Source organism: Narcine bancroftii, chromosome 6 (assembly GCF_036971445.1).
Source record: "Narcine bancroftii isolate sNarBan1 chromosome 6, sNarBan1.hap1, whole genome shotgun sequence".
In the NCBI taxonomy this organism is placed as follows: domain Eukaryota; kingdom Metazoa; phylum Chordata; class Chondrichthyes; order Torpediniformes; family Narcinidae; genus Narcine; species Narcine bancroftii.
The window spans coordinates 214,055,559-214,080,020 of NC_091474.1; the positions used below are offsets into that span (position 1 = coordinate 214,055,559).

The window sequence follows — 24,462 nt, forward strand, 5'->3', positions numbered from 1 at the left end:
TATGTATTTAAATTTTGTTACCTAATGTGGAAAACATGTTGAAGTAATAGAAAAACAATTGTAATAAAAACAGAACATGTTGGAAACACTCAGCAAGTAAAGCCTTCAATTTATTGTACAATATTACAGAGAATTTATTTTCATCTGTCGTAAGGCAGACCAACTCACCATCGGCAGAAATTCCCTAAAGCACCTCTTACAGTCAGAGAAAGAAGTAAGAGATTATCAATCATATTGGTTATTTTTAAATTCTAATTAGAACTTTGCCATTTAATTGCTCTATTCAGATCATTTCAAGATGATGTTTTACTGACTCCAATTCAAAACCAAATTGATAGCCAGATGTGCAATTTTGATTAAATGGGAAGACAATACTCCACCTACATATATACTGTGGTGGCCCGCTACCCAATAGGAGTCCCAGCACACAAGATGACAGTCGAATGCGGCGATCCCGCAAGGACCACGCCAACTAAATTGCCTTCCTCCCTGGCCACACACTAGTGGGAATGCCAACCAATTGACAGCTGGCAAGCCTATGACGTCGTTTCCACCGGAAGCAGCGGGACAGTTAGGCCCAGCGGGCCTATATAAGGCAGGGAAAACCATTCAGTAAAGGAATATTGACTGTACCTACCGCGTGTGTACTTCTTACCTCTATGCCCTGCTGTAGCATACGCTACACTGGTGACCCCAACCAGTCCAAACAGTGTTTTGGACCCAACAATGGAAGAACAAACAACACTCCATGCAGTTTAGCTGAAACTGCCGACATTTTGGACTTCACAGTCACTTGTGTGGTTCGAGAAGGCTGAGGCCCAGTTCCAGCTATGACAGATCACAGCCAATGCCATGAGGTACTACTAGGTGGTGAGCTTGCTCGACCAGGACACAGCTGCCAAGATTGTTGATTGCCTCTGGAGCAAGGCAAATATGTGGCCCTAAAAGAGCTGTTAACCTGCACTTTCGAATTCTTGAAGCGCAAGCACCCGGCCCGATTGTTGCACATGGATAGTTTAGGAGACAAGACCCCTTCTGCCCTCATGAGCGATATGTTAGCTTTAACTGATGGGTGCAAACCTTTCCTGCTCTTTGAGCAGATCATCCTGGAGCGACTATTGGAGGATATCCAACTGCTGCCAGGCAAGGAGGATTTCAGCAACACCAGGGAGGTTGCAGCACGAGCAGAACTAGTCTGGGGAGCAAAAAGAAACACCAGCGTCATGGTGGAACAAGTTGCAAGGCCTTGTATGCAGCAGACCACTAGACCACCACAGACGACCAATAGACGCCCCCAGGGAGCAGTTCTGTTTCTATCACCAGCGGTGGGATTTGGAGGCCCGTCGATGCCACCCTCCCTGTGCTTTCCAGGGAAACACCGTGGCTGCGGTGGCTGACCAACAAGACAATGAAGCCGGGCCCATCCCTGAGGGCAGTGAACAATTCCAGTATAAGAATTTTCGGCACCCATACCATCCCACTTCACTTCAGGGACAGCCATTTCACATGGATATTCACCCTAATGGCAGTGCAACAACCACTCCTGAGAGCGTACTTTCACAGGGCTCACTGCCTTGACTTTCCGAACCTTCTCTGTGGGGGAGGCCCAACTACCCGCCCCCATCTACATTGTGTCACTGCCCACGACAGTTCGCAGGAATCCTGGCAGAATTCCCCTCCATCAGGGTGCCACAGTTTACCTCAGCAGAACCAAACCACATGATATTGCACCACGTTTTCACAAAGAGCCTCCCTCTCCACGCCAGGGCACGGCACCTCCCTCCCAAGAAACTCAACCTCGCAAAGGAAGAGTTCTGAAAGATGGAAAATTGTCAATTGTGTGGCAGTCTGACAGTCCCTGGGCATCCCCGGGACAAGGTACCAAAGGCAGCAGAGGGATGGAGGCTATGTGGAGATTACCGCCGCCTTAACAAGGCCACCACTCCAGACAGGTATCCTGTGCCCAACATACAGGACTTTACTCCAAATTTATGGGGGCGTGGATTTCCAAGGTCAACCTCATTAGGGGCTATCACCAGATCCCAGTCCACCTTGAAGACATTGCTAAAACCTTCATCATCATCCTTTTGGTTTGTTTGAGTTCCTTAGGATGCCCTACAGGCTAAAAAAAACACAGCTCAGACATTCCAGAGCTGATGGACGCGGAGGACTGGGATCTCAGGTTTGCATTCATTTACTTGGATGACATCCTGATTGTCAGCTGCAACTGCAAAGAACATGCGCCCCATATACACCCACCTCAGTGAATTTGGCCTGACCATCAACCCGGCCAAATACCAGTTTGGGCGAGAGACCATAGACTTCCTGGGCCACAGAATTAATAGACATGGAGTGACAACTCTGCCCGAATAGGTAGAAAGTGTCAGGCGCTTCACCAAGCCACACATGGTAAAGGGCCTCCTGGAGTTCGCTGGTATGATTAATTTCTACCACCGCTTCATACCAGCGGCAGCCTGCATCATACGCCCATTATTCTCGCTCATGGCAGGAAAAAAGAGAGGTCGAGTGGGACGAAGAAGCATTGGAAGCCTTCCAGAGGGCAAAGACATTCTGGTCAATGCCATGCTCCTGGTGCCTTCACGGACAGACACCCCAACCCCACCCCCCCCCTCGCAGCAGTTAGTGGGGGTGGGGGTAGTACTTGAGCAATTGGTCAATGGGCACGCTTCCAGTTGTCAAAGGTACAGACGCATGTCAAATTTCCTCCCAATCCCCGCCCCCCCCTCCCCCAGCCATTTGAGCTGGCACAACGGAGGTTCAGTCATGTGCACATAGACATTGTTGGACCCCTGCCGGTGTCACGGGAGGCACGGTGCCTGTGACAATGGTAGACTGCTTCACAAGGTGGCCAGAGGCAATCCCACTCACAGAAACCGCAACAGAGGCCTCTACCAGAGCCCTAATACACTCATGGGTGGCACGGTTCAGAGTCCTGGAGCACCTAACATTAGACATGGGTGCACAATGCACCTCAGGGCTCTGGGAAGCACTGACCAGCCTCCTGGGACCCAGCTCCACCACACCATCGTGTATGATCCCCAGGCAAACGGGTTGGTGGAAAAATTCCACAGGCATCTAAAGGCGGCCCTAATGGCCCGGCTTAAAGGACCAAATTGGATTAATGAACTACCGTGGGTCCTCCTGGAGATCCTTACTACGCCAAAGGAGAATTTCAATGCCTTGGAGGCAGAAATGGTGTTCGACGCACCCCTAGTCATCCCCTGGGAATTCCAGGCTGCCGCCTGGAACATGGGCAAACTACCAGCGGTAACTCTTGAAAGACTGAGAGAATAACTGGGCATTCTGGCCCCGCAAAGCCCTCGCTGTATGGCCAGTCCAAAATGTTCACCCCAGGGACCTGAAAAGCTGCAAGTACCTCTTCGTACAACGGGAAGCACACCGCCGCCGCTTCAGCGGCCGTACGAGGGGCCCTACCAGGTGATCAGACACAACGGAGCCACACGTCTGCTGGATATTGGTGGCAAGGAAGATACATTTACTGTTGACCGCCTTAAACCAGCCCACTTGGACACCAGTCAGCCGATCAGCCCACCACCTCCAATCCGTAAAGGTAGGCCGCTCAAGACCAGAAACAGCGCCCAGATCGCCGGTTCTGGGGGGATTTGTGCGGCAGCCCGCTACCCGATAGGAGTCCCAACACACAAGATGGAGGTTGAATGCAGCAATCCTGCAAGGACCACACCAACTAAATGGCCTTTCTCGTCGGACCGCAGGCCGCGAGGCAGGAAAGGATGAGCACTGATATGTACACCAACCAATTTGCGGCCAGCAAGCCCGCAACGTCATTTCAGCCGGAAGCGGCAGGATAAATAGGCCCAGCGAACCTATCTAAGGCAGGACAAACATTCAATAAAGGAGGTTGCAGGTTAACAGGACTGTACCTACCACTTGTGTATGTCTTACTCATGTGCCCTGCTGTAGCACGCGCTACAACTCCATGGTTAAGTGATAGATGTGCATTAAAGGGTTAAATATTAACTTTCAAAAGACGTGGGGCCCATTTATGGACTATCATTATAACCTAAAGAATTAGGGTTGTTTTGAAGCTTTGGTGCTGTGCTGTTCATCTCCAGGTTGTTGTCACTTGCTTCCTATGTATTAGCTTTTTAACCTTGTTTAGTCGTAAGGTTTTTTTTTAAATTCTTATCTTTTGAATTGTACATTACAATTACAATGTACTGTTTAATTTTGCATAATATAAGTTGAAATTGAATATATATCAAAAGAAGTTTGTTCAAATTCCTTTAGCAATAGCAAGAAAATATATTTCTCTAACTTGGAAGTCTCATGTGGATTTGGATATGGAAAGATGGCATGCTAAAGTCCAGAGTTTTATACCACTTGAGAAAATTACTTATAATTTAAGAGACAAATATATGTTTTGGAAGATTTGGAACCCTTATTTATGAAATATGGGTGTTAATATTTAAATGAAGCTCTGACATTCTCTTCTCCTTATTTTTTCAGTATATTATAGGAGACTTTCTGTTATCCCATTTTTTCTCTTTTTCTTTTTTCTTCTTTATGGGGGGAGGGGGGTTGTATATTAGGTGGGGGGGATTTTCAGATTTTTCTTTCTTTTTTATATACCACATGTATTTGTATTATTTTGAATTATATTTAATTGTGTTTTATTGTGTTTTTTTTTAATTTGCACAATGTAAACATCAATAAAAATATTTTTTTAAATTATGGGAGCAAGATTTTCCCCTCTTATTCTTGGACACCACATGGGATTCTATTTTAAAATTGGTAAATTCCTCTTCTTTGTGTGCCCGTCATTCACTCTTACATCGAGTTTATTTTAAGTTCAGTTGGCTAAATTTAATCCTAATGTTTTCTTCAATTGTGACAGATGTAGAACTGAGGAGGTACTTTGTTACATATGTTTTGGCCTTGTTCTTTCCAAATTTTGGGAAGATTTTTTTTGCACCTTATTCTTAATGTAGAACTTGCACCTCATCCTTTAATTGCTCTTTTTGGAGCAAGTGAGGTAATTTGTTTGAAATTAACTATGGCTCAATCCAGTATAGTTTCTTTTGCTTTCCTTATTGCTATACGATCAATATTGATGAGATGGAAAGATGCTGACCCTCTTGCTCATAATCAATGGCTATATGAAATGATGGCATGCTTAACTTTGGAAAAAAATCCAATGCTTCTTAAAATGTTTAAGTTTGTGGGGTCCTTTTATAATTTTTTTTCATAATTTATAAGCTGAGTGGGATCCTGCTTTATGAATTAGTGTTTTTTATGGGCGTAGATTTTAATGTATCGAACCAATAACTTTGGAATAACTTTGTATATTTCCTATTACTTTTGATTTAAGGCTTATATTTGGTGTTATTCGAAAAATTCAATAAAATATTGAAAAAATAAAAAATACAGTAGAATATGTTTTGTTCATATAATGAAGATGACTACAGTGTATATAATTACATGTTTATTTCTCATTGATGTCAGGTGAAAGAAATGGAAGAAATCATTCGAAGGCGCTATCCAAATTCCTTGCCAGCTCTTATTTATGCAGCAGCTTCTGTACCTGATGCATCAGTTGAAACAGAAAGTGAATTCCATTCAAGAGCATTACTAGAAAAAAGAGTAAAGAAGCTGGAAGCTGATCTAGAGGGAAAAGATGAAGAAGCAAAGAAAACTATAAGAACAATGGAACAACTATTTCAAAAAATAAAGGTATAGATTGGTATTATTTAAACCTATGCCCTTCCATGTGAATAATTAGATAAAAGATGGAAAATTTCTCTATACATTATTGAAGCATTATTATGTTTTAAATCTGTATTCTATTGTATATTCATTAATATAGATTATTAAATTTATAAAACTATTTATAACTATTAGGTAAAATTAATGATCTTTTTGTTTGGGATTCTTTAAAAAAAAATCGTAGCATGACTGAATTTCTCATACAAATGGAGGATACAATATTTCCATCTAAAACCAGTGCGTTATGTGAACAAGGGAGACATTGGGATGAGGGAGGAGTTTCCTAGCATGGACTTGGAATAATGGTTATGAACAAAAGAGAGTTATCACAATGTTCAGCTTAAGTATATTCCAGTTAAAAGAAAGGACAGCAAAGGTAGGGAGAGCCAACCTTGGGTAACTAAGGAAATAAAGAAAGGTATCAAATTAAGAGGTCATGATTACAGTCAATAAGAGTAGCGGGAAAATGGAAAATTTTGAGAACTTTAAAAACCAACAGCACAAAGCAATCAATAAAGAAAAGGAAGATTGATAATGAAAGTAAACTAGCACAACATGACAGGTTAGAAAATATTTTGCAATTATATAAACTGGAAAAGGGTACCTAAAGTAAACTTGGGACCCTAGGAAGACGAGAAGAGGGGATTATTATTGGCTAATGCAGAAATGGCCGACACTTTGAACAACTATGTGGTGTCAGTCTTCATGGTGAAGGACATGTTTAACATGACAAAGAGAAATACTATGAGTGTGGTGGGAGATGATGACCCTCCAATACAATCACCATCACTAAAGAGGTAGTGCTGAACAAAGTCATGGGTATAAAGGTAAGTACGTTAACCCTGATCCCATTCCAGGATACAGGAAAAAAAAATGATGGAAATTATAGTTGAGGCATTTGTGATAATTTATCAAAATTCTCTGAAGTCTGGGCAAATTGGAGCCAGCGAATGTCACTCTATTATTTAAAAGAGAATATAATAGGCAAAAGGCCTATAAGCCAATTAATTTTATTCCACTCGACTGGAAAATGCTTGAAACCATCATTAAGAAATAAATGGCTAAACATTAGGATATAAATTATTCCATCAGACAGACATAGCATGGATTCAGGGAGTTATGGTTCTGTTTGAAATTTAAAGATATAATGAGTGAAGTGGATAGAAGGGAACAGGTGTATGCTTTGCACTGAGCAGAGTACCGCAGTGGTTGATGTCAGGCCTGCAACTATTCTTGATATACATTTGTAATGGATCTGTGTTAATAGTAATATTTAGGTTAAGGTTAAGCTATATTTATTATAAATATATCTTAAATAATGTAGTTGGTTTGGAACAGGGTTACACACTAGCCACAGCATGTTTGCAAAGACATCATTGCACTCAGGGAAAAGTGTCAGTTTGGAGTTGCAGTGTCTAGAAGAATAATCCATAATGGAACAGAAGTGTTCTTAATTGAAATGCAAATACCAGGTGTGGTTCTTAAAGGCAATTAAGGCCTCTTGAACAGGAGGAATGAAATTCAGAGCCATTTGAGTGATATACTTAAGCCTCTTTCGAAGTTGTGACATCTGCAAGCCAGAGTTAGAAGATCACATGGTTTACAAGAAACTGGGGTTGGCAATGTTTAAAATTCCAATAACTGATCACGTTTTCCAGGAATTAAGACTGACCTCATTGGTGCTGTAATTCCATATGATTGGTTGGCGTTCCCACCAGTCTGTATCCGAAGGCAGAGGAATCTTTAGACCAGAAGAAGCATACTACAGGAGTTGCGAAGTCAAGACTCTGTGGTACCCTGTAATCTCTAGAAAGAGAAGGATATACTGATCTGTACTCTATCACAATAGCCGGAACACTGGTGTAGACCCTTGTGAAGCAAGGGGTTGAATTACGGTAGCCAGAATAGGAGAAGGAGTCCCTGTGGAACACACCTGTGTTAGACCTTTGTGAAACAAACGACTGAATTATAGTAACCAGAATAGGTACTGTTCTGGGACTCCTAACAAAAGGCGACGACAAAAATTTCAAAAGGGAGACAACTTCTCGACTGCTCTTTTGAAAATAAAGGGTCCAGCCTCATCCTGGAGAGAAATTCCAGAACTCTTAAGAGCTAAGAGGGAGTTGAATATCACTAGGAAATCTTTACTGAGAAATCAACTCAACAAGATTTGTGAGTTTTAACAGTCTAAGGACTGAATCAATGTTAACAAACACTTAATTATTGCTTGAAACAACAATTTAAAAGATGTTTTGTAATCACTTCTGAACTGCAATTGAACAGGCCTTCAAGTTCAACAAGACTTTAAAGTATTGGACCTTAAAACTAACTTTTCACACTCCAGTTTAAATTGAAATAGTTTGGAAAATAATACACTCACACATTTATACAATTACATTTGCGCATAGTGGGGTTAAGCTTCGAGTTAAGTGAGAACTGTAATGTGGTTAATAGTTTAATTAAAAAAACGATTATTTTGAATTTACCACTGTGTGGCGAATCTTTCATTGCTCTTCCTGTGTTAGTACTAATGGGGGATCGGTTAGTTTGTAACACATTAAATTATTTGGCAGAGGGGACTAAGTGAAGTTTGCTGATGACACTAAACTAAATGGAAAAGCAAATTGTGCAGGGGATGCAGAGAATGTGCAGAGAGATATAGACAGGTTGACTGAGTTGGCAAGGGTCTGACAGATTGAGCGAACTGCTGGTAAGTGCTTGGTTATTGACTTTGGATAGAAAAGTAAAAGATCAGATTATTATTTCAGTGGTGAAAGATTGCAGCATGCTATCTTGCAGAGGGACTTTAGATTGCAGGTGCACCAGGTTATGAAGAAGGCAAATGGAATGTTGGCCTTCATTGTTGCTGGAGTACTGAATACAGTTGTGGTCTTTTTCCTTGAGAAAGATGCTCTGGCTTTGGAGGCGGTGCAGGTGAGGTTCACCAGGTTGATTCCAAAGATGAAGAGGTTAGCCTATGAGGAGAGGTTGAGTTGCCTGAGACTATACTTGCAGGAATTCAGAAGAATGAGAGGGGATCTTATAGAAAGTAAAAATCATGAAAGGAGCAGAGAAGATAGAAGCAAATTTGTTTCAACTGGTAGGTGGAGACTAGAACTTGGGTATAATGCCTCAAGATTCAAGGAAGTAGATTTAGGATGGAGATGAGGGGGGAACTGCTTTTGCCATAGAGTGGTGAATCTCTCAAGGAAACACTAAACATTCCATCAACAAGTATATTTAAGACACAGATAAACTTTTGCAAAATAGGGAAATTAAGGATTATGGGGTAAAGGCAGGTAGCAGGAGCTGAGTCCATAGCTAAATTAGTTGTGATCTTTATTGATTGGCAGATCAGGATCAAAGGGCAAAAAGGCCTCCACGTGCTCCTTTTTCTTCGGTTAATCAAAATTTATGAAACTGCAGGGTGTAAAAATTAATTATAGATCACCTGACACACTAAAGCCCCTGCTATCATGGCATCCAACCACATTTGGATGCAATCTCTTTAATACTTTCCTACATCAAAGGTTCTCATTTGAATTCATATTTCTTTAAATTTAATGCAAGCCTTTATGTGTTCAATATTATCATCTTCTGGGAAAAGATTTCACTTTTGAAAAATAGCTATAATTCAAATTAATCCAATGGATTTGAAATTGGCATGGATGGAGAAGATGCCTTCAATAGTTTTTCCAAGGATAGATGTGTCTAAAACTAGAGCACAAAGTTTTAAGGCAAGAAACTAAATATTTAAAGAGGAGCTGAGCATCACATTTGGCACAGAAGGTGGTTAGTATCTGGATCAAGCCCTCAAAGGGAAGTGTTAGCAGCAGGTACAATTACAACATTTAAAAAATAATTTGGACAGGACTGTACATGGATTTGAAAAAATTGAGATCGAGGGGCTCAATGCAGGAAAATAGGATTAGTGTTGGTAACATCTTGCTTGGTCAGCACATCTTGATGAAGAGCACAAGCCCAAAATATCTGTTATGTATTTTTACCTTTACTATATAAAGGGCACTGTTTGACCTGCTGAGTTTATCCAGCATTGTGTTTTTACTTCAACTACGCTGGTACAGATTTTCTTGTTTTACTTCAGCATGGATGAGTTGGGCCAAATTGCTTGCTGCACAGCTCTATAACGAAGGCATTTCCCTCCATGAACATGAAAAAAAAATATTCTCAGCTATGTGCTTTCATGTCAGGAACCTAGAAATGAGTACCTGGTGTAAATCCTTGTTCTCAGTTGTTATTTCCACAGCTCCACGTGCAGATGCTTTTCTATAAGGTCTGGTGTTTGGCTGCACCAATTGCATCAGCTCACCTATTGATGCTGAGATGTGAGATGCCGCATCCTGATGGTACAGTCAGTGCACACCATTGCTGGGGAATGATCTCACTTGGCTCATGTTAGACAGACCAGATACTACAGGCTTTCTTTTGCCTTTGACAAGTGGGCTCATCCAGAAGGTGAGATTGCATGAGATCTCATGGTGATCTAACCCATTCAATTCAAAATTTAGCATGGTAGCAGGAGTCAGAGAATGGTCATGGAAGATTGGGTGTTTTTTTAGATTAGAGGCCTGTGACCAGTGCTGGATCCACTGTTCTTTGTTGTCTATGAAACATTTTGGATGATAATGTGGTTAGGTGGTGAGCAAGTTTGCAGATGACATCAAAATTAGTGGTAGAGTGGATAGTACAGAAAATTACCTAAGATTACAATGTGATCTAGTTCAATTTGGAAAATGGGCCTAGGAATGGCAGCTGAATTTTAGCTCGACCAAGTGTGAAAATATATATTGTGATAGATTTAAGCCATGGTATGACTTGCAGAGTAAATAGGGCCCTGGAGAGTGTTCTACTTAATTCCCTGAAAGAGATGACACAAGTAGAGAGGATGGTGAAGAAGGTGATCGGCATGTTTGCCTTCATCGGTCAGGGCATTCAGTACAGGAATTGGGATGTCATGTTACTGTTGTATAAGATGTTGTTGAGACCACACTTGGAATATTGTGTGTAGACTGGTTGCTCAACTACCTGGATAAAGTGCAAAGATGATCAACTGGGACTGTGGTGCTTGAGTTATAAGGAGAGACTGGATAGCCTGGGACATTTTTTTTAAAGCTGAAACGAAAGGCAGTTGGCTGACCTTATAGAGGTCTATAAAATCATGAGCGGCATGGATAAAGTGATCGGTGGTAGTTTTCTCTTAGGGTGGGGGTATCTAGCACGAGAGGGCACAGGTGAAAGGAAAAAGGATTAAGAGGGACCTGAGAAGCAGCTTTTTCACATAAAGCGTGATGGTGTCTGGAATGAACTGCCAGAGGAAGCTGTAGAGGTGAATACAATTGAACATTTAAAAGAAATGATAACAGGTATATGAATAGGAAATGTTGAGGGGGCTTGGTACCAAAAGTAGGCAAGTGAGATTAGCTCAGGTAGACAACTTGGTTATCTGTGACCAGCTTGGCCTGTTTTCATGCTGTATAACAAGGATACTTAAAAATAAATGAAAGGACATTGTGACGCTGAAACAGAAGATAGATTGAGTGGCAAATGGAATTTAATGTAGGCAAGTATGAGGTCATGAATTTCAGTAAGAGGAATCCAAAGCCGGATTATTAACTAAATGGAAAGAGAATGCGAATGAGCAAAGTTCAAAGGGATGGATGTGTTCGAGTGCACAAGTTGCAAAATATTTGTAGCCATATCCAACAAGTTATGCATGCAAGTAATATTTTGGTTTTGTTACAAAAGGGATTGGAGTTTAAGAGTAAATAGGTTTTGGTACAGTTGTGCAGGGTGTTGGTGAGATTACACCTGGAATATTGTGCACAGTTTTGATCTCCTTATCTAGAGAAAAAAAAGATATAGTACATTGAAGGCAAGTTCAAAGGAGATTAACCAGGCTAATTCTTGGGATGAGAGGAGCGTCCCGTCAAGAAATGCTATATGGTTTTGTGTCTGTCTCTTGCAGTCTATTTAAACATACAAGTGGCTAGACAGGGTCGTGAAGAGAAGTTTTAATTAATGGGAGAATCACGAGGCAGAGGTTCATAGAAACTTCTCTTCTTGGGGAGAAGTAAATCTCTGGAATTCTTTGACCTGAAAGTGGTGGAGATCAGATCATCATATATTTTTAAGGTAAAGATAAATAAACATTTGGAGGTTTGATAAACTGAGGGTTGTGGGGAATTGGCACAGAAGGGGAGTTGAGGCCAACATAGATCATTCTTCTTTGGCTTGGCTTCGCGGACGAAGATTTATGGAGGGGGTAAAAAGTCCACGTCAGCTGCAGGCTCGTTTGTGGCTGACAAGTCCGATGCGGGACAGGCAGACACGGTTGCAGCGGTTGCAGGGGAAAATTGGTTGGTTGGGGTTGGGTGTTGGGTTTTTCCTCCTTTGCCTTTTGTCAGTGAGGTGGGCTCTGCGGTCTTCTTCAAAGGAGGTTGCTGCCCGCCAAACTGTGAGGCGCCAAGATGCACGGTTTGAGGCGATATCAGCCCACTGGCGGTGGTCAATGTGGCAGGCACCAAGAGATTTCTTTAGGCAGTCCTTGTACCTTTTCTTTGGTGCACCTCTGTCACGGTGGCCAGTGGAGAGCTCGCCATATAACACGATCTTGGGAAGGCGATGGTCCTCCATTCTGGAGACGTGACCCATCCAGCGCAGCTGGATCTTCAGCAGCGTGGACTCGATGCTGTCGACCTCTGCCATCTCGAGTACTTCGACGTTAGGGATGAAAGCGCTCCAATGGATGTTGAGGATGGAGCGGAGACAACGCTGGTGGAAGCGTTCTAGGAGCTGTAGGTGGTGCCGGTAGAGGACCCATGATTCGGAGCCGAACAGGAGTGTGGGTATGACAACGGCTCTGTATACGCTTATCTTTGTGAGGTTTTTCAGTTGGTTATTTTTCCAGACTCTTTTGTGTAGTCTTCCAAAGGCGCTATTTGCCTTGGCGAGTCTGTTGTCTATCTCATTGTCGATCCTTGCATCTGATGAAATGGTGCAGCCGAGATAGGTAAACTGGTTGACCATTTTGAGTTTTGTGTGCCCGATGGAGATGTGGGGGGGCTGGTAGTCATGGTGGGGAGCTGGCTGATGTAGGACCTCAGTTTTCTTCAGGCTGACTTCCAGGCCAAACATTTTGGCAGTTTCCGCAAAGCAGGACGTCAAGCGCTGAAGAGCTGGCTCTGAATGGGCAACTAAAGTGGCATCGTCTGCAAAGAGTAGTTCACGGACAAGTTTCTCTTGTGTCTTGGTGTGAGCTTGCAGGCGCCTCAGATTGAAGAGACTGCCATCCGTGCGGTACCGGATGTAAACAGCGTCTTCATTGTTGGGGTCTTTCATGGCTTGGTTCAGCATCATGCTGAAGAAGATTGAAAAGAGGGTTGGTGCGAGAACACAGCCTTGCTTCACGCCATTGTTAATGGAGAAGGGTTCAGAGAGCTCATTGCTGTATCTGACCCAACCTTGTTGGTTTTCGTGCAGTTGGATAATCATGTTGAGGAACTTTGGGGGACATCCGATGCGCTCTAGTATTTGCCAAAGCCCTTTCCTGCTCACGGTGTCGAAGGCTTTGGTGAGGTCAACAAAGGTGATGTAGAGTCCTTTGTTTTGTTCTCTGCACTTTTCTTGGAGCTGTCTGTTATAATCAAACTGAATGGCAAGGCAGGATTGAGGATCCCAGTGGCAGACGCCCACTAGTATCTCCTGGATTTTCTGCATGTGCTTCAGCTCTTGATGCTTTTTTAATTGTCTTGGCACCATTAATATGATGTACACCTGTATTTCATGGCAAAAACTTCAATTTGAATGTTGAGTTAATGTTTTAAAAGAGCTCAATTTTTGATAACACTTTCTAATTAATTTCTCTTATCTTTTCAATTCTGTGAGAATTGAGTAATTTGATATATTCAATAAGAGTAAAACATTTTCCACTCCTTGGAATATCCTGCCTTTTGCCCCCAATTTGATGCCAAAGTTGGTAATATATGAGTGACGTCATAAAGGTAGCATCACATTGATCACCACATCATTCAGCTTCCTGCTGATGCTATCTGCAGGATGGCTCAGGTCTTAAAAGGCATAATGTAAGTCAATTGCTTTGTTACTTGCTGTCTTTCAGGAACTACAGTGTACTGCCATTATTTAATTAAAAAATCAACTGTAATGGATATCTTTTTTAAATGTTTCAATTTTTTAGACCTGCGGCACGGTGACAGGCTATTTTGGCCCATGAGCCTGTGCCATCCAATTACACCTAATTAACCAGTAACATTTTGAACGGTGGGAGGAAATCAGCGCCCCCTTGTAAAACCGTCACAGACACAGAAAGAATGTACAAACTCCTTTCAGTGCAGCATTCTAACCCCTGTCCTGATCGCTGGCACTGCAATAGCTTTGCACTGACTAATGCTGCCCTAAATATGGTCATGAAGAAAATAATTTTGAAAGTTGCCATTATCTTCCCTCATTTTTTGAACAAGCCAATCCATTTCAGTAAACTTGGAGAAAAGTTTAGTCACGATATGGAGTGAAGCGGTGTGTTTCCCTGATGCAAGAGAAATTTGTTGCGTCTAACTGAAAATGTAATGGCATTTCTTTAGAATTGAAATTTATATTGCTTGTTCCCTACCTATCATTTAAATAAGATATTGAGCAAACCTATCATCAATCTCGGTATCATTTATTCCTCAACAAATTCTACAAAAAGAAATTAGACTCTTATTTTGTACCTGTCTTCTTCTTTGGCTTGGCTTCGCGGACGAAGATTTATGGAGGGGGTAAAAAGTCCACGTCAGCTGCAGGCTCGTTTGTGGCTGACAAGTCCGATGCGGGACAGGCAGACACGATTGCAGCGGTTGCAAGGGAAAATTGGTTGGTTGGGGTTGGGTGTTGGGTTTTTCCTCCTTTGCCTTTTGTCAGTGAGGTGGGCTCTGCAGTCTTCTTCAAAGGAGGTTGCTGCCCGCCAAACTGTGAGGCGCCAAGATGTACGGTTTGAGGCGTTATCAGCCCACTGGCGGTGGTCAATGTGGCAGGCACCAAGAGATTTCTTTAGGCAGTCCTTGTACCTTTTCTTTGGTGCACCTCTGTCACGGTGGCCAGTGGAGAGCTCGCCATATAACACGATCTTGGGAAGGCGATGGTCCTCCATTCTGGAGACGTGACCCATCCAGCGCAGCTGGATCTTCAGCAGCATGGACTCGATGTGGTCGACCTCTGCCATCTCGAGTACTTCGACGTTAGGGGTGTAAGCGCTCCAATGGATGTTGAGGATGGAGCGGAGACAACGCTGGTGGAAGCTTTCTAGGAGCCGTAGGTGGTGCCGGTAGAGGACCCATGATTCGGAGCCGAACAGGAGTGTGGGTATGACAACGGCTCTGTATACGCTTATCTTTGTGAGGTTTTTCAGTTGGTTGTTTTTCCAGACTCTTTTGTGTAGTCTTCCAAAGGCGCTATTTGCCTTGGCGAGTCTGTTGTCTATCTCATTGTCGATCCTTGCATCTGATGAAATGGTGCAGCCGAGATAGGTAAACTGGTTGACTGTTTTGAGTTTTGTGTGCCCGATGGAGATGTGGGGGGGCTGGTAGTCATGGTGGGGAGCTGGCTGATGGAGGACCTCAGTTTTCTTCAGGCTGACTTCCAGGCCAAACATTTTGGCAGTTTCCGCAAAGCAGGACGTCAAGCGCTGAAGAGCTGGCTCTGAATGGGCAACTAAAGCGGCATCATCTGCAAAGAGTAGTTCACGGACAAGTTTCTCTTGTGTCTTGGTGTGAGCTTGCAGGCGCCTCAGATTGAAGAGACTGCCATCCGTGCGGTACCTGTAATGACAACAGAACAGTCAGCAATGGATCATGACAGCATTTTAAGATGGGGAACAGAGCAGTTTAAGATTTCTGCCTAAACAGAATCTAATATGGATTTCTGAACGTTTGCTTTTTTCTGATAATGCAATGAGGGCACCAAATTAATTAAAACATTTACAATATATTCTTGCCGTGAAATATCTTGAAAGTGTTATGTTATTTCATGCACTTCTTCCAAACATTTAGAATGTAATGGATGTTAATTTTTTTAATATATCTCAGATCGTACCTTAATGATTGAAACATGAGCATATCTTTATATATGGTTAAAAAAAACCAGTATCTGGCACCCATGGGGACTGGTAGATGTCAGAAGCATGAATGTGCCAGTTTCTTGACATTGCATGTATTGGTGAACTATCATTAGCGGGCGCCAATTTTAAACTTTCACATCTTCTTACTTATTTATTTTCCACCAATTTTTTTGCCGATTGCTTGAGGCTGCCAGTGGCTTTTACTGTATAAAAAAAGTTTAAACTATTTCATTTCCTTCCTAATTTGCGGTCTCTGAGAATATTTCAGTGAGATTGATGGCTGAACCAGCTTGAAGACACCACTGCTTAACGCCTTGCACTGAATCCTAATGGCAACAGATTATGTTATAAGGAAATTACCGTTTATCAATGCCAATCAATCTAAAGCTAAGACCAATTATGAAAGCTGCAGGAAGTTTTAATTTTTGGAAAAAAATTGCATCTCCATCAATGGCTTCCCATTCTAAGAGTTCACAACGACAAAGACCCACAAGGACTCCAGCATTGGTCATTGCTTTCTTTTAGTTAATGTGCTGCATGCTCACTATATCATCTGCAGTCAAGAAGTCATCTAGGGACACCAGGTCTTCTTTTATTGACTGTTCTATTATGTCTGTTTCCAAACAGCTTGTTTGAACATCAACAGTTTCATTAAGGTAAAGAGAAATATTCAAACATTGTAGGAACCAATTCTGAAGGAAATAGCCCATAATTTAGTGAATTCAGCAGGGAAGGGAAGGGAACGGAAGTGCCAGGTTAATGAGGAGTTGATTTATATAGGTCGGCACAACATTGTAGGCCAAATAGCCTGTACTGTGCTGTAGTATTATCTGTTCGATCTAACATAGCAAATTAATTGAGGACTAGTAGGAATGGATTTGCTAAGGAAAGGTCACTTCTGGCTACTTTCAAGAATATAGGAAATGCAAGAAAATCAAGATGGCTAAAAGAAGACCTTTGACAAGGTCCTTCATGGGAAGATGGTCAAGAAGGTTTAGTCGCTTGGTTTCCAGGATGATCATATATTGGATGAGGTGTTGGTTTTGTGGGAGAAACCAAAGAGGGGCACTAGGTCTGTGCTAGATGTGTGCTTCAAGGATCAGTGCTGGGTCCATTGCTGTTTGTAATCTATATCAACAATCTGGATGATACTGTGGTAAATTAGATCAACATATTTGCTTGTGACACTAAGATAGTGGGTAATAGTGGACAGCGAAGAAGGCTTTCAAAGCAAGAAAAAATGGGCTGTAAAATGGTAGATGGAATTTCATGTTGACAGGTATGAACTGCTGCATTTTGGGAGGATGAACTAGGGTAGAGCTTGCACAAAACTGCGGAGTGCGGCAGAACAGAGGGATCTGGGAATGTAGATACATATTTCCTTCAATTATGTCACAGGTAGATAGGGTTGTAGAGAAAGCTTTTGGCATATCATAAATCAAAATATTGAGTACAGCAGTTGAGATGTTGAGGCCACATTTGGAGTAGTTTGAGCAGAGTTGATCTTCTGGCTGCAGGTGATCAAAATAAAAATGGCAGCGCTGCCGGAACTGCTGAATGTCAGTGCTGCCGCTGGTGTGGACCCCTGGGGAGAAGAGACACAGTGCTCCCACAGGGTCCAACTGCCCTGTCTGACTGCTATCAGCTCCGCATAGGCTTTGAATGATCTATTAAAGGAGCCAACAGTGGTTTTATTTAAAATCCCAAAGCCACAAGGGTCTGTGTCCAAGATGGCAACACCTCCGATCGGCAGCAAACACAAGGGGTTGTGCACTCTAGGAAAGTAGAGGACTGGAGCAGGGCACCATAAAACGGGGAGACCAACCCCCATCTGTGAAGGAAAAGTAGAGGAGACACCCCACTGGATGGTGACCATGGCAGCCGACCAGTGGGGGATTCTGCATCTGAAGGAACCACACAGGCTTGGGCTACTGGCTGGTGGGTTGCTGGAAAATGTGGTCAAGGGACTCGCACAAGGTTGTGGACTACTGGAGACTGGCTCAAAACTGGATGAAGGAGTACCAGGTATTGGAGCCAGGATGCAAGAGCACTGATGGGTTTCTAATCTTATCGGAGGTTCAAATCTGGAGCTTGGGTTGCCGATGGTTTGGACTTGACTCTGTGCCTGCGGGAGTGAATTCATGGACCCTTGGTGGGAGAGCTCTCTTTTCCTTCTCTTTCCTTAACTGCACCTAAATTGCACTTCAAGCAATTTATAATGATGGTGAATCTATCTGCCTTACAGTAGACAAAAACAATTTTGTGTAATATGATACTGTTTTTATGACAGACAACAAATTGAATCTTGAGGAAAGGTATCAATAAGATAGAAAGAGTGAAGAGAAAATTTACAAGGTTGTTGCCGGTACTTGGAGCTGAGTTATGTGGAAAGGTTGAATAGGTTAGGACTTTATTCCCTGGAGCATTGGAAAATGAGGGGAGATTTGATAGAGGTATACAAATTTATGAAGGCCACAGGTAGAGTAAATTCAAACTGGCTTTTTTTTCCACTGAAGATGTGAGACAAGACAAAAGGAGATAGATCAAGGGTGAAAGCCAAAATATTTAAGGGAATTATTAGTCGTAACTTGTTCATTCAGAGTGGTGAGTGTAGAACAAGCTGCCAGAAGAAGTGGTAGATGTGAGTTTGGTTACAACATTTAGGAGAAATTTGGATAGATGCATGGATAGGAGGGACATGGAGAGCAATAGTCCGGGTGTAAATCGATGGGACCAGATGGAAAAATAGTTTGACAATGGTTAGTTGATCAGTAGGACCTGTTTTTGTGCTGTAGTGTTCTATGGTTTTGCAGTTTTGAAGAGGTAACAAGGAGACCACCATGTTTGATGGACTAACATGCATTTAGGAAAGCTTTTGTTAAGGCATACTGATATAAAAAGTGAAAGTCCATGAGATCAAAGAGGGGTTCACAAATTGGATCGAAAATTTGCCAAGCTCCTGGAACCAAAGGAATAATGGGTGATTATTCCTTACATTTGGAAGATAGATTTCAGTGAGCTTGCTCAGGACTTGGTTCCTTTTTTTTGTAGTATACGTTGATCATTTAAACCATAATATGTATGGATAACAAGCAATTTTGTGAATGTTATAAAGATATTTGCTGATTATACAAAAATTGTCAGTGCAGTTTGTTGTAAAGAAGAAAGCTATAGACCGCAGGTGTCTGATGTTCAAGTACATCCATATCCATTTGTTCATCAGTGTTTCCCATTTACCTTGTAATTAATGCTCTGCCTTTCCATTTTTTTCTCAATAGAGTATTGAACATAGTCTTTGTTGCTAGGCATAAACTTACATACTGCTCTCTCTCTCTCATTTATCATTTAAATTTATAACACAGAAATTAATAAACTATGACGATATGTTTTCCAGATTCAGTATGAACAGAGAGTGTCAGAACTTGAACAACTTTTGACACACCAGGTAATTCATGAGAAGGAAAAATTAGATGATCCTGGTGCAAATATGAAGATACTTGAAGAGGAAATTCTCAAATTGAAAGAGGCCCACAAATCCAAAGAAAATCGACTTAGATGTGATGTTGAAAAGCTAAAAACTCAGCTTTACCAGGCAGAATTAAAGCTGATGGAAAGAGAAGAAAGCTCCCATAGAATGGTTGACCAACATATGCAGAATACATTTCAACAAGCTAAGATTGAAAAACTGAATTTAGAACTAGCTGCTAAAAACCGAGAAATACAAGAGCTTTCTAAAACATTACAGAAGCTTCAGATTGAGAGAAGAGTGCTCCTCAATAATAAAACCCCTACTGACAAATATGATCCACGACAGAAGTCCATCAGAAAGGGCAAAGAGTGTACTGTATCATTCCCAGCAACGTTTGATGAAAAAGCTTATCAGCCAAATGACTTTTCTGGTTCTCATATATTAGAGGTTCTGAAGGAAAATGACTTGCTGAAGAACAGCATTGAAAGATTGTCCTTGGAAATGGACCAGCAACGAGCAAAATTCGCCCAGTTTGAAAATGAAGCAAGGAGGTAAAATCAAATTTTGGATTTGTTTCCTTGAAAATCTTGCAATTTGAGTAAATCACCCTGGAATAATTGTTAATGTAGTAGAATAAAAAGAAAGGGGAAGATCAGCTACCAGCCCTTCCCCTGATGGCCACTTCTTCCTAACCTAAATATCCACCACCATCAATATATCATCCTCAATGTTGTCTCTCTCACTGTGTCAATATAAAATGTGCCCAGGACCAAAGTCAGGGCATTTTTAAGGTTTCACATTTTGAACTTCACTGAAACAAGTGTGGCAAGGTAAGCGTAGCTGTTAGCTCAACACTGTTGCAGCACCAGTAATCGGGGTTCAAATCCAGCACTGTCTGTAAGGAGTTTGTACGTTCTCCCACTGTCTATGTGGATTTCTTCCAGGTGCTCCGTTTTCCTCCCACAATTCAAAAGATACTGGGGTTGTAAGTCGATTGGGTGTAATTGGGCAGCGTGGGCTCATGGGCCAAAAGGGCCTGTTACTATGTTGTATATTTGAATTTAAATGATTAAAATGTCAAAAATAGGAATGCTGTAGGATATTATCCATTCTGCCAAATCTTTGTCTAATATAGCTCAAAACCAGGTCTTTCAACTTAATAAGCCTTCCCTTTTCATCCAAATCCATATCAGAATAATTGTTCTATTCTCCTTCATTTACTAATCTGGTTTCCTCTGAAATGAATTCTTAATGAGCATTTTACAGTGATGGTTTATAATTTAAGTTCTTCAAGACCTTAATCAAAACCTTTTGGAGCAAGGAATGATTACAGTTTGTTCACGCACCATCATTTTTTGCATCCTCTCCAATTCTCTATCAGTTTAAAAATATGGCAACTGAAAGTGTAGACACTACTTCATGAGTTGAGTTTCATTAAAATTCAATATATTTAACCTAACTTGTCTACTATTCGACTGTGGTTCTCCATTGCAGCTTCTTTCATTTAACTGTAATCTCTTTTACTGTCATTTGATTTGTTTACTCGCTGAAATATAATTCCTTTCATTTGCAAACTCAGAGCAAGAATTTACTAAATTAATTTTATTCTCTGTGTAGTGTGTCAGGAGAACTTTCAAATGTATTGAATCTGGAATAATAATAATTATGTAGACAAGCCCAATATTTTCAAAAGTAAGTTCTGTCAATTTTGCATTTGAAGGTGCTTGTTGAATAATTAATGGTAGAGAATAGCCAAGAGAAACATTAACCTTTTATTTACTATGGGAGATAGTGAAAGATATGAAAGATTATTAGTGCCCCTTCCTGATATTTGTCCTATGACCAGATAATCTGCTGTGTGATAGTGATTAGTTTTGGTTCCAATTGAAGGAGCATGATTCGTTCTGTGTTTCGTGCATCCAGAAATGCTTAATTGGGTACAAAGTACTGAGATTATGAAAGGTGATGTAATAAATAGTTCTATGGAAAGACAAGAATATGACATCTAACTTGAAGAGCTGGGCTACCCTCAGTACTTTTCTAAAATATAAACCTTGTTGGTGTATTCAATGAAGCCTTGGGCTGCAACTAAGCCAAACTGAAATCTAGATGAAAGCTAAGAAGCAAATAATGGGCTTAATCCAAATCTGAATATATTTTAGTAGAATAAACAATATCTACCAGTTATTTTCTGGTGTTGGTTAATAAGTTCCATGAAGTAGGTTATTTAAATGTTGATCTCTCTATTGTAGAGCACAGGATGGTGTTTCTGAGCATGTTGCAGTATTAAAAGCATCTCATCAACAAGAAATAGAACAGATATTAACTCAGCATGCATTGGAACACTCCTCCTCCAAAGTGGCTGAATTGGCCAATAAAATTACTGCTCAAGAGGTACAAGCAATTTATTTCCAATATTACACAACCTATTTTTTTAAATATTAATGTTCAGAACTGTCATCAGGTATTGATAATGGTATTACAATTTTGTATCGATGGGATTCATAAAATAGAGCAGATTTTAAAAAATATTAGGTTGTTTCAAGATTATGAAATGTAATTAAGTGCCATTTTTTTCAGTATGTTGAGGGATTGTGACTTCAAGTCGAATTTAATGACAGATCAGGCAAAGATAGATGGTGCCTTATGAAGAACCCAGGAATCAGCTGCTGATATGAATTTTGTGTATTTGCTGTTACAGTAAATATGCACAGCACTTAAGTGATGAACTAACAGATTTTTCCAGACTATTGGATGCTATTGTACTTCAACATACTTTTAATTTACTATTACATGGTGGAATAATAAATTTTACAAGGACCTGGTTAAATTCAAAGGGATTGTACAAAAGAAAAGCCCTGGTATGTTTTAAGGGAGTGTGGAAACAAAACCAGGTGAATTTGAAGGGAACATGGGAACAGGGGCCCCAATGAATATCTAGCAATAAACAGCTGCTAAACCATTAAATGTTCCAAATTTTGGTAGACTGTGCTTGATACACTTTCTCAATAACACCAAAGCCATAGAGCGAGGAATGATAGGCTTTATGACATTTTAGACTTGTACCTGACCTGATTCCAAGTGCTCAACTGAGGACAGGGAGAGGGAGGTCCAGGGTCACCAGGGAGCGAGTCACTATTGGGTGACAGTCATATATACATGTATCACCACAGCGCTCTTGTAGTTTTACTGTAATTTGAAATCCACTATCTCAATATAAAATGCACAGCACGTCAAACAGCATTAGTGGTAAAACATTTCAGGTCAATGACTCTTTGTCCAAACTGGGACTGTTGCATCGACTTGAGACATTAACTGAAACAAATGCTGCTTGACCTATTGTGGTCTACAAGATTATGAAAAGCATAGATAAGATAGACAGCCAGCACCTTTTTCCAAGAGCGGGAGTAGCAAACACCAGAGGGCATCTGTACAAAGTGAAGGGAGGAAGGTTTAAAGGGGACATCAGCGGTAAGTTTTTTTTAACACAGAGTTATGGGTGTCTGAAACTCATTTCCAGGGGTTGTGGTGGAGGCTGGAACATTAGGGAAATTTAAGAGATTCTTAGACAGGCAACGTGGATAAAAGAAAAATAGAGGGTTATGAGGTAAGGAAGGTTTAGGTTTTTGGGGATATATAGTTTATAGGTTGGCACAACATTGTATATATAGTATATAGGTTGACACAACATTGTATATATAGTATATAGGTTGGCACAACATTGTGTATATAGTATATAGGTTGGCACAACATTGTGTATATAGTATATAGGTTGGCACAACATTGTGTATATAGTATATAGGTTGACACAACATTGTGTATATAGATTGGCACAACATTGTGTATATAGGTTGGCACAACATTGTGTATATAGGTTGGCACAACATTGTGTATATAGTATATAGGTTGGCACAACGTAGTGTGCCGAAAGGCCTATACTGTGCTGTATTTTCGGCTTTTTTTTGTTCAGATGTCCATCTTTAGCAATTTTTCACTTTGACTCCCTATTTTGTAATTGTTTATGAAACAAAACACAGCCATTTTATCTACCCATATACATATGTAGGAAGAATAAAATTGGAAGGGATTGTGCCATTCATTCGATCAAACACTGGCAGCATTTTTGGCTTTAATATGGCTTTGCTGTGATGTAAATTTAATGTTTAATCTTAATTTTTCCAAATGGGTTTCTATATTTTAGCTGGTTTACATCAGGTTGAGGACATGCACTAGAAAGCAAAAAATAAACAGCCAACAGGGAAATTTTGGCATTTTTTTTTCCATTAAACGATAATGTATGAAAAAGGATACTTTTTATTTGGCACAGTAATGGAATTCTTGGATTGCATATCTTAACTGAGTACAACCCTGAAGCAATTGAACAGCAAAGGAATTATCATCCTTCTATCTTCTCATTCTCCATGTTCAAGAGAGTTTCATCCTACTCTGCTTAACTTCTCATACAATAAATTCTCATCTGAGGAATTAATATGGTAGACCTTAACTGCACTCCATCAATAGCACACATTTCCTTTCTTGGAAAGGATATTCCAGACGCAGTAACAATTAGCTAAGGATATTTCTAATTGCTTGTTGTAGTGATTTATTTTGTGTAAAGTCGCCCAGATCCCAAAGCATACAGTTGTCAATTTAACAGTATTATAGGTAGCTGAGACCTTTTGCCATGTAACATTCTCAAGGATAAAATTTTCCAGTGTCGTCTTTATTGCTAATTCCAATTAAGTGGAATACATTTAATCTGAGCTGATTGACTTTCTGCTTAATTTAGCAGGGAGCAAAGTTCATATACAGCACATAAACTAGACTGTTGTATTATATCTCAAAATTATTGCAGCTCCTACCTCAAGTTGCTTATTAAAATAATATTCTATGTTATTTTTACTTTGAGAGGAAACAAAAATCTTTGCTGACTTCCCATGCTGCAACCTACATAAACTCAAGTTCATTGGAGTTTTATTGAATGGTTGCATTGATTACAACCTATACCTTACCACTGCTTTCCCATTCCCTGTGTTCTCTGTTTCTTTTTGTTGATCCAACTTTGAAATTCAGTTTGACTTCTTTCTTATTCCAC

General features: G+C 40.8%; 1 protein-coding gene across 6 annotated transcripts in view; it reads left to right on the forward strand.

Annotated features, from left to right (window-relative positions):
• Window positions 1–24,462, forward strand: part of cep162 (centrosomal protein 162) — a 181,800-nt gene that overhangs the window by 129,822 nt on the left and 27,516 nt on the right. For all 6 annotated transcript variants that reach the window (XM_069887444.1, XM_069887448.1, XM_069887446.1 and 3 more), the window contains 3 exons: window positions 5,506–5,733; window positions 19,293–19,918; window positions 21,620–21,761. In XM_069887444.1, the coding sequence (XP_069743545.1) occupies window positions 5,506–5,733; window positions 19,293–19,918; window positions 21,620–21,761 (996 nt within the window). The remainder of the gene's footprint in view (window positions 1–5,505; window positions 5,734–19,292; window positions 19,919–21,619; window positions 21,762–24,462) is intronic.